This window comes from Suricata suricatta, chromosome 12, assembly GCF_006229205.1.
Source record: "Suricata suricatta isolate VVHF042 chromosome 12, meerkat_22Aug2017_6uvM2_HiC, whole genome shotgun sequence".
In the NCBI taxonomy this organism is placed as follows: Eukaryota; Metazoa; Chordata; class Mammalia; order Carnivora; family Herpestidae; genus Suricata; species Suricata suricatta.
The window spans coordinates 4,771,994-4,782,096 of NC_043711.1; the positions used below are offsets into that span (position 1 = coordinate 4,771,994).

The 10,103-nt window shown below is 45.2% G+C and overlaps 1 protein-coding gene across 1 annotated transcript in view; it reads left to right on the forward strand.

Moving 5' to 3' along the window:
• Positions 1-10,103, forward strand: part of LOC115273444 (putative adhesion G protein-coupled receptor E4P) — a 39,966-nt gene that overhangs the window by 5,743 nt on the left and 24,120 nt on the right. Inside the window, exons 2-3 of the mRNA XM_029916487.1 lie at positions 3,752-3,844; positions 6,988-7,038. Coding sequence (XP_029772347.1) covers positions 3,752-3,844; positions 6,988-7,038 — 144 coding nt within the window. The remainder of the gene's footprint in view (positions 1-3,751; positions 3,845-6,987; positions 7,039-10,103) is intronic.

The window sequence follows — 10,103 nt, forward strand, 5'->3', positions numbered from 1 at the left end:
CAGGAAAACAGGAGAGATCTAATGGAGAACCAGGGGGAGCGGAGGAGGGAGAGAGAGTTGGGGAGAGAGAGGGATGCAAAACTTGAGAGACTATTGAATGCTGAAAATGAACTGAGGGTTGAAGGGGAGGGGGGAGGGGGGAACAGAGGTGGTGGTGATGGTGGAGGGCACTTATGGGGAAGAGCACTGGGTGTTGTATGGAAAACAATTTGACAATAAAATATTATGGAAAAAAATAAATAAACATTTGAAAAAATTTTAAATAAGTTACAGTGTAAACATATTTTTATAATAGTTTATTGTCAAATTAGTTTCCATATAACACCCAGTGCTTCTCCCCACAAGTGCCCCCCACCATGACCATCACCTCCTCCCCCCCCTCCCCCTTCAGTCCATGGTTCGTCTCCAGTATTCAGTAGTCTCCCTAGATACCATATGTTTGCATTCATAGGTCTAACAGGAGAGACCTGGCAGGGGACCATGGGGAGAGGAAGGGGGAAAGAGAGCGGGGAAGAGTGAGGGACGCGGATTAAACGTATTTTTTATATGCACGAGGAAACCAAAACATTTCTTTGACTCACTATATTGAAGGGGTCTGGAACCCACCCATCAGTATCTCTGAGGATGTCTGTAATAGAGACATAGAGTCTGCAGCAGACGTAGTGTATGACCAATTTGTTATTGAAAATGAAGAAAACAAGACCTAGAAAGACGAATATGTTGACCGAGGCCACATGGTGAATTTCCAAGCTTTATCACACTCCACACACCTCACCTTCATGATAAACACATCAGCCCAGTTAAATGCCAGGCTCGCTGCCAAAAGATTATCTATTTAATTCATGGCCCAAGTGACTCACTATAGAGGTCAGTATTTTTCCAGATGTTTGTGACCCACCAAGGAAGGCAGGGTCATGAAACCAACTTAGTGGGTATTATAACCAGCATTTTAAAAGAAATGAAAAGGACGATAACTATAAAATATTGAATGTAGCATGTTAATTTGTGAAACGTGGTTTAGTTTGCTCACTCTCTCTAGTGAAAATGTATTTCTTACAGTGGGTCATGGTCAAAAATCTCTCCAAGTCAGCATTCTAGATATGTTAAAAAAAAAAAAAGCCAGACACACAGAAAGACAAATACTGTATGATCTCTCTTACATGTAGAAGTTACAGTAGTCAAATTCATAGAAGCAGAAGATAGAATGGTGGTTTCCAGGGTTAAGGGATGGGAGAAATGAGAAATCATGGTCAAAGGGTACAAAATTTCAGTTATACAAGATGAATAAGGTCTGGAGATGTACTACACAACATGGTGTCCATTGCTAACAACACTGTATTATATGCTTACAATATGCTGAGGGGATAGATCTTATGTTAAGTGTTCATATCACATATGCGCATGCACGTGCACACACACACACACACACACACATAACCACAAAGGGCAGGAGAAAACTTTGGGAGGTGATGAATATCTTTATGGCCTTGATGGTGGTGATGGTTTCCATGGTATATGCTTACATTTAAACTCATCGAGTTGTACACGTTAAACATGGACAGCTTTTTATATGCCAATCATACCTCACTAAAGTGATTTTTAAAAATCCAAAAGAGGGGTGCCTAGGTGACTCAGTTATTTAAGCATCTGACTTCAGGGCAGGTCATAATCTCACGGTTTGTGAGTTCGAACCCCACATTGGGCTCACTGCCCTGAGCGTGGAGCCTGCTTTGGATCCTCCGATCACCTGCTCTCTCAGTCCCTCTCTGGCTCATGCTGTCCTTCTCTCTCAAAAATAAGCATTTTTAAAAAGACCCAAAAGATCAAATCAGCATTGGTAAGGGTCTCAGTGGTTCTGAAGAACATTATCACCTCTTTCACATAAAATACCCACTTTAGTTACACCAGTTTTCAAAAGAGGCCTCAGAAAAGAACTATCCTCATCTAGACATGATTTTTTTTAAGTTTTTTAAAAAGTAAGCTCTACACCCAATGTATGGGGCTTGAACTCACGACCTCAAGATCAAGAGTCGCATGCTCTACTAACTGAACCAGCTAGGTGCCCCTCGACACAATTTTTTTACACTAAGGATTTCCACAGTATATTTTGGAAGTCGGTTTTTAGAAGGGAAGAGAGCCATGAATCAAATAAAGGAAATGGATGTTGAGAGAAGAGAAAGCACCCAGTGAATTAGAAATAAGTCTTTCAAGAGTCCCATGCACAGAACTTGACTCGCAATTAAATGGTTTCTCCGTTGCAGAGATTGCAAGCTGCTGGCCCACTGGCCCTACAATGAGGAAAAAGTGGAATTGCCTGTCTTTAGACAGAGCCTAAGGTCTTCAGTTCTCCACAGTCCTCTTAGCTTCCCCACAATGGCCTTGCTTATGTACATAAACATGTTTTGCACCTAGGAAACACCGGGGCTTAGGATCTTGGTGCACTTTATATGTGGATTTTGGACCCAGCCTGACTTCAAGTCTTAGCTTTGCATCGGGCTAGCAGCATCCCCTGGAGCAGGTGACAGACTCTCTTTGAGCCTCAATTTCATCATTGGAGGAGTGGGAAGGTATTATATGATCTACATCACAAGGTGCCTGTGAGCTTTCAGTGAAACAGTAGGGTCAAAACACTTAGTAATGGACTTGGCCCACCACAGAAGTCCCATGAATGTTTTTAGGAAGTGAGAATAGAAGGCTAAGAGAAGCATGTCCAGCAAAATTTGACTTACATGCTAGATGCCAGCACATAATGTGTTAGCCTGTTCAGGCCACTGGGACTGAGAGTTTTTTTCTGGAATGGGCCTTCTGAGGCCACTACTTTGTTCCTGGGGGAGCTTCACAGGGACCTGTGACCTCAACACCTCTTGGTAATAGATTAATCCTTAACACACAAAGTCATCGTTATAATTGGAGTCAGGAAAGAGGCACAGGAGACCTCCATCACTATCGTTGTCATCATCATCACTATCATCTCTGTAACCACCATCTTCACCATCACCATAACCACTATCATCATCACTATAACCACTATCATCATCATCGTAACCACCACAACAATCCAGCAACTACACTACTAGGTATTTGCCCAAAGGATTCTAAACTACAGATTTGAAGGGGTACATGCACCCTGATGTTTATAGCAGCACTATCAACAATAGCCCAATTGTGGAAAGAGCCAAATGTCCATTGACAGATGAATGGATAAAGAAAAAAGAAAATATAGTGTGTGTGTGTGTGTGTGTGTGTGTGTGTGTGTGTGTGTGTGATGGAGTATTACTCAGCCATCAAAAAGAAGAAAATCTTTCCATTTGCAACAACACAGATGGAACTAGAATGAATTATGCTAAGTGAAATAAGTCAATCAGAGAAAGCCAAGTACCATAGGATTTCAGTTATATGTGTAATTTAAGAAACAAAATAGGGCAACATATGAAAGAGGGAGGAGGAGAGAAGGAAACAAACCACAAGAGACTCTTAGCAATAGAGAACAAACGAAGGGTTGATGGAAGGAGGTGGGTGGAGGATGGGCTAGACAGGTGATGAGTATTAAGGAGGGGACCAGTTGGAATGAGCCCTGGGTGCTATATGTTAAGTGATGAATTCCTGGCTTCTATTCCTGAAGCCAATATTGCAAATTAGAAGGAAAAAAAATGATGGGCAGAAACTGAACGGTTTTGAGAACCATTGGCCACCTGGCCTCTGAAGTCTGTGACCATCTGAAATTGACTTTTGTGGGGCTTATTTATTCTAGGAACCCTTGCCACATCCTGTTTGAGAGTGTTCTCAAATTGTTGCTTCTGAGATTTCAGTGCTATGGGAAGCAGGTGTGTGTCCCTGCTCTCAGGTGAGTGCAACAAAGAATCCTCTCTTCTCCCCACGACCCTGCATCCTAGTTGGGTTGCTCCCCCAAATTTGGCACTTGGTGCAGAAATGACTGTGTGAGCCAATCCTATTAGAAACTCTCACACTGAGTCTCTCTCTTAGTTGCCCTCCCCAAGCATAACTGAGACAAAGACTTGGATGTAGCTAGTTTATTTGGGAAGGGATCCCAGGAGGCACAGAGGAGGGCGTGGAGGATGCCAGATCGGGCAGAGACAAGAGCAGATGAAGAATGTGTTGATGATGGGTTACTTCTGTGGGTAACTGCCATTCAGAGCTGCTAGGGAGCCTCCAAGAGGGAATACTTAATGTGCCTTAGCAGGGCAAGGAGACTGGGCTGTACACCCTTGGTCTTCATCTCTCACAGCTAGCCACTCCAGCACAACTCCCAAACATTTCAGGCTTGCCCCCCACAGGCTGCAGAAAATGCACTTAAAGACAGAGTAATTATCTGTATGTATAGGAGCCTCTCAGGGGAAGGAGTGTAAGGGTCTGTCGAGGGTCTGCTCTACTGATCAACCCCCAAGAGGGTCCAGGGTTGGACCACAGTAGCTTAGGATGACCTGGGTCTATACCCACCCTTCTGCTCAAGGATTTTGAATCTTCAAGGTAAAAAAAACAAAAAACAAACAAACAAAAAACACCACAGGAGGACTCAATACAGGTTAAGCTACGCTTGTTAAGCCATCTTATTAGCAAGCATGTGACATCCCATATGTATCAGGTGTGGGCAAACTTTACCTATCAAGAGCCAGGTAATTACTGTTCTCAGCTTTGTGGGCCATGTGGTCTCCCTCTTAACTCTCAACTCTGCACTCCATGCATGAGGACCCCCAAGCCTTCCTCTGACTGACAGGCATCGCTGTCTCAGTAAAACTCACTTTAAAGACGCGGACATTTGAATTTCATGTGCCATGAAATACTCTTCTTCTTGTTTGCTTTTAACGCATAAGAACTATAAGAACCCTTCTTAGCTCACAAGCCGTACAAAAACAAGCAGTGGTCTGGATTTGGCCAGAGGGCCAGAGTTTGCTGACTCCTGCCTCATAGGAAACAGGTAATATTTCTTTTCTGTGAAGAAAGCATTCACAAGGAAATTGCTGGTGTTTCAGCATTTTTTTGACTTACAGAAATGGCCACATCATATGATTCAGCCTCATATCATGAATCCTTAAAGGTCATGTGTTTGTCAGTACCCATAATATGAAGCATAGTAAATATTACAGAGGAGGTGGAAAGAGCTGGTGTTGACCTTATCTTGTCCAAGGGATCTGTCTTGTTCTGTGATCATCCAAACAGGCCATGGGTGGATTTTTTTACTCTTCCCCCTTCCATGTGGTACAAATTCAAATTACCTCCACTTTACTTGTCATACTTAAACCTTCTAGGGGCCAGTGTTAGCTGTGAAAGCAGATATCTCCAGATTTTAGCAAAGGATCCCAGCACAACCTGCTTTTGATGAAAGAGAAAAAAATCCAGGAAAAAAATATTTTTCAAGTGCCTGATTATTTACCACCTATGTGTACCTTAAGGGATGATGTTAGGAAGCATGTGGAAAGCTTTTTGCATTTCTGAATTCATTCCCAATTTTAACAAAAAGCTTCATCTAAAAACGTGGGAGATGTTTTTAGATCATCCTCAAAATAGACCATACCCCAAACATGCTCTTCTTTTGAAATTTCCCACAGTCTTGGACTTTGAGGTTTCTTATGGTCTGTGCTATTCAGATCCACTCTTACTCCAGAGAAAGGACTGGTTACTAGGGGTTAGACCTGGGCTATACCGCACCATAGCCACCAGCCACATGTGGCTGCAAAGCACTAGAAAATAGGCCAGCCTGAGTGGAGATTGAACCCACGTGCAAAATGCATACTTGGTTTCAAAGACTATCTCACACGCAGAAAAGAATGCAAAACACTTTATGATTCATTTGTCATCTATGAGTTGCGGGTTGAAATGACCACATCTTGGCTCTATTGGGTTAACTACAATAACAAAATTAATTTCACCTGTTTTTCTCTACCTTTAAAAAGTGCAGCTACTAGAAAATGTAAAAGGACCCACGTGGCTCACATTATATCTCTATCGGACCGTGTGGGGCTATTGGTCTAGACAGGCACAACAGTTGACCTTTTGGTGCTATACTTGGAGAGAAAGCTTTGTGAGCCACTGACTTTTCAGAAATCCGGGACATATAGCTTATGATAGTGTGATTTATAATGAGCTATACGTTATTTGGGCACAGAGTTCCTAAAGCACTTGGTATTTCCCTAGAGGAGAGTGATTGATAAAGGTGTCTCCTGTTACGGTAATGAGGTGAGGCTGGGGCGCTGGGGGCGGAGCTGGGGCGGGGAGTGGAGCGTGGCTGGGGCCTGGGGACGTGGCTGGTGCAGGGGAGCCAATCACGTTGAACTAGAAGGTTAGCCCTTCAGCCCCACCCCCGATTTTCGGGGCGGGGCGAAGAGCTGGAGTGTGACTAGGGAGCCAAGGGCCCAGGATCTAATCCACCTGGCCTGAGTGAGGAAGCCTCCTGAAGACCGGAGAGGGTGCTGGGGCTGGTGAAGCTGGTCTGGGGTGAGTGGCCGCCCATAGAGGGCATGGAGGCTCTGCGCCCTTCCTCTGCCCCTCGACCCATATGTCTCCTCCATCCCGTGTTCCTGAGTGATACCTTTTCCTAACAGGTCAGCAGTCTAGTAACTAAAATGTTTCTGTGAGCTGCTCTAGCGTATTAATGCAACTTGAGGAGGAGATGACAACCTAGGCTTTCTAGGGCTTCTGAAAGGGCGGGGGGCTGACTTGTGGGAGCAAGCCCTTAACCTGTGGGTCTGCTGCTGTCTCTGCGTAGATGGTGTGGGAGTTGAGCTGAATTGTAGGATACCTAGTTGGTGTCCGAGCGCTAATTGTTGGTGTGGGAACTCCCCACCTACCCCCCACACAACCCTTCCCACGCTGAAACTGGGTGTAGACCCTCTTCACTGGTTTAGAACGCCCTCCCTGGCCCTCGCCTTTGTAACCTGCTCTGGAAGTCCCTGGGCAGGGCGGGGAGACGAAACTCCTATTCTCCCAGTGCTTAAGCCAAACGGAACTGTCCCCCTCTCTCTGTTGCAGGTCTCACTGTCCTGCTGGCTTTGTCAGGATCACCTGTCAGGAATTCTGGAGGTGAGCTTTCTCATTGCCAAATTCCAGGGGAGGGAAATTGGGGTCTGCAACCTGCCTCAAGGAGAGGGGAGGAGCCCTTTTCAGGAGAGACAACATAAATCCATGCCGCCTTGCTGGCAGCTCCCTGGACCGTTTCTCCCTTTGCATCTTCCCTGCCACTTCTGTAGCTCTTGCTTTGACCGGGCTCCAGGGTGAGCAAATTGTGCACGCATCCCATTCAACCCTGACCTTCTGGCAGAGAAGGTCCTGACCGTGTCCTCACTTGACCAGTGGGCCTCTGGAGAAGTAGCTGACTCAAGGTCACACATCTGGTGGATGGTGAATTCTGCCCTTTCTTCCCCAGAGCCTGCGTCCAGGTCATGGCAGGAGACCCTTTTGTTTTTACGGCACGTTGTGGGTTGTGTCTTTCCAGAAGCACACCCTAAGAATCTGAGAACAAGTCATTTATCTGGGAGGTTGTTGAGGGTTGTGGGGTGATAATGCGGCTCGTGGGGTCCAGAGCCGAAGGCCAAGAACGAATTCTTGAAGACGTCTTTGATGCAAAAAGGTGACTTATTGGAGCACGGGGACAGGACCCGTGGGCAGGAAGAGCTGCCCTGGGACCATGAGGAGAGACTGGTCATTTACTAAGGGGTTGGGAGAGGTGAAGTCCAGGGGAAGTTTCCAGTGAGATTTTCATGTGCTAAAGAAGACTCACAGGATACTGGAGGCCTAGCTGTTAGGCTGAGGTGGTTTTTCCCTGTGTAAAGCATTAACATTAAGACAGTAAGCAGTTCCTGGAGAAACATTTTACTCTGCCTGCCTCAAGTAGTTGCCAATGGGCTGCAGGTTATAAGGAAATTTAGTTCTGTCTGTTTCCCACATCATGACTGAGGGGCGATGGAGACTTAGGTCCTGCAGGACTATGTTCTCTGTCAGTTAACTTTTTGTTTTCCCCCTTCCCTTTATTCTTGGGTGGCCAGGAGTGCCCAAGGAATATCAGACACACCCCGCCTGGGGGGTGGAGGGCAGGATTTGTGGCCTGTCAGCTTGCCTTATGCTCCCTCCTCACAGGTGATCCTGGGAAGTGCCAGGTGGGACCAGGAAATTACCTGGAAGGCAAGGAGCCATAGGGTCCTTTGTCAAGCAGGTTCTGTGTAACCGTGAGATCTGGGACCTGCTAAGGAGTATGTACCCTGGCATCATTCCCCTCAATGAGCAAGAAAGCTGTTCTCTTATTTACCTTTCTATTCTATTCTATTTCTATTGTGGTAAAATATACACTACAGAAATGTCACCATCATGATCATTTTTTAAGGTGCAGCTTAGTGGCTGTTACACTGTTGTGTCATCGTCCCCACCATCCATCTCCAGAACATTTCTCCTCTTCCAAAACTCTTCCCCATTAAGCAGTTCCCCATTTCCCTTCCCACCAGCCCCAGGACCCACCATGTGCTTTCTGTCTTTAGGAATCGGACCCCACTAGGGACTTCCTCTATGTGGCGTTAAACCGTAGTCGTCCTTTGGTGGCTGCTTTACTTACCTGTCCTGGTGTCTTCGGAGGTCATCCATGTTGTTGTAGTAGGTGTTGGAACTTCCTTCTTTCCTAAAGATGAATAACATTCTGTTGTATGGATGGACCACATTTGGTTTATTCATCTGTCGGTGGACGCTTGGGGTGTTTCCACCTTTTGGCTGCTGTGGAATAGTACTGTGAACACGGTGTGCAAATGTCTCTTCAAAACACGGCTTTCAGTTCTTTGGACTATATACCTAAACCTAGAATTGCTGTATCATATAGTAATTCTCTCTTTCTATATATATTTTTTGAGAGAAAGAGAGAGAGAGAGAGAGCACGCACAAGCAAGGGAGGGACAGAGAGGGAGAATCCCAAGCAGGCTCTGCCATCAGCACAGAGCCCGATGCAGGGCTTGAACTCATGAACTCAGGCTCATGACCTGAGCCAAAACCAAGAGTCAGATGCTTAACTGATGCAGCCACACAGGTGCCCCTCTTATTGTAATTCTAATTTAAAAAAAAAAAAAACCTTTTTAAAAAGACTTTTAAAGACTGTTTTCCACAGTACCTGCACCATTTTACAACTGTAACCAGAGTTAGTTTCTCTACATCTTGCCAATACTTGTTTTCTTTTTCTGATAATAAAAAAGCTTTTTTAAAAAATACTGATGCTGGAGCCTCCCCCTTCCCCCGCCAAGAACTTCTGTGGCTTTCTTTTTTTTTTTAATGTTTATTTATTTTTGAGAGAGAGTAAGCACAAGTGGCGGAGGTCCAGAGAAAGGGAGTGGAGGGACAGAGGATCCCTGAGCTGTCAGCACAGAGCCTGATGCAGGCCTCAAACTCCTGAACCGTGAGTTCATGATCTGAACCAAAGTTGGATGCTCAATAGAATGAACTACCCAGGCACCCTCATTTTTTTTTCCTTTTTTTTTTTTTGTTAATAGTTTATTGTCAAATTGGTTTCCATATAACACCCAGTGTTCTTCCCCACGTGTGCCCTCCTCCATTACCACCACATCTTTTCCCCCTCCCTCTCCCCCTTCAACCCTCAGGTTCCTTTTCAGTATTCAATAGTCTCTCAGATTTTGCATCCCTCTCTCTCCCCAACTTGCTTTCCCTCTTCCCCGCCCCATGTTCCTCCATTAGGTTTCTCTTGTTCTCCTGTTAGACCTATGCGTGCAAACATATGGTATCTGTCCTTCTCTGCCTGACTTATTTCGCTTAGCATGACACCCTCAAGGTCCATCCACTTTGTTACAAATGGCCATATTTCATTCTTCCTCATTGCCTCATAGTACTCCATTGTATATATATACCACATCTTCTTGATCCATTCATCAGGTGATGGACATTTAGGTTCTTTCCATGATTTGGCTATTGTTGACAGTCCTGCTATGAACATTGGGGTACATGTGCCCCTATGCATCAGCACTTCAGTATCCCTTGGGTAGATCCCTAGCAGTGCTATTGCTGGATCATAGGGAAGTTCTATTGATAGTTTTTTGAGGAACCTCCACACTGTTTTCCAGAGTGGCTGCACCAGTTTACATTCCCACCAACAGTGTAGG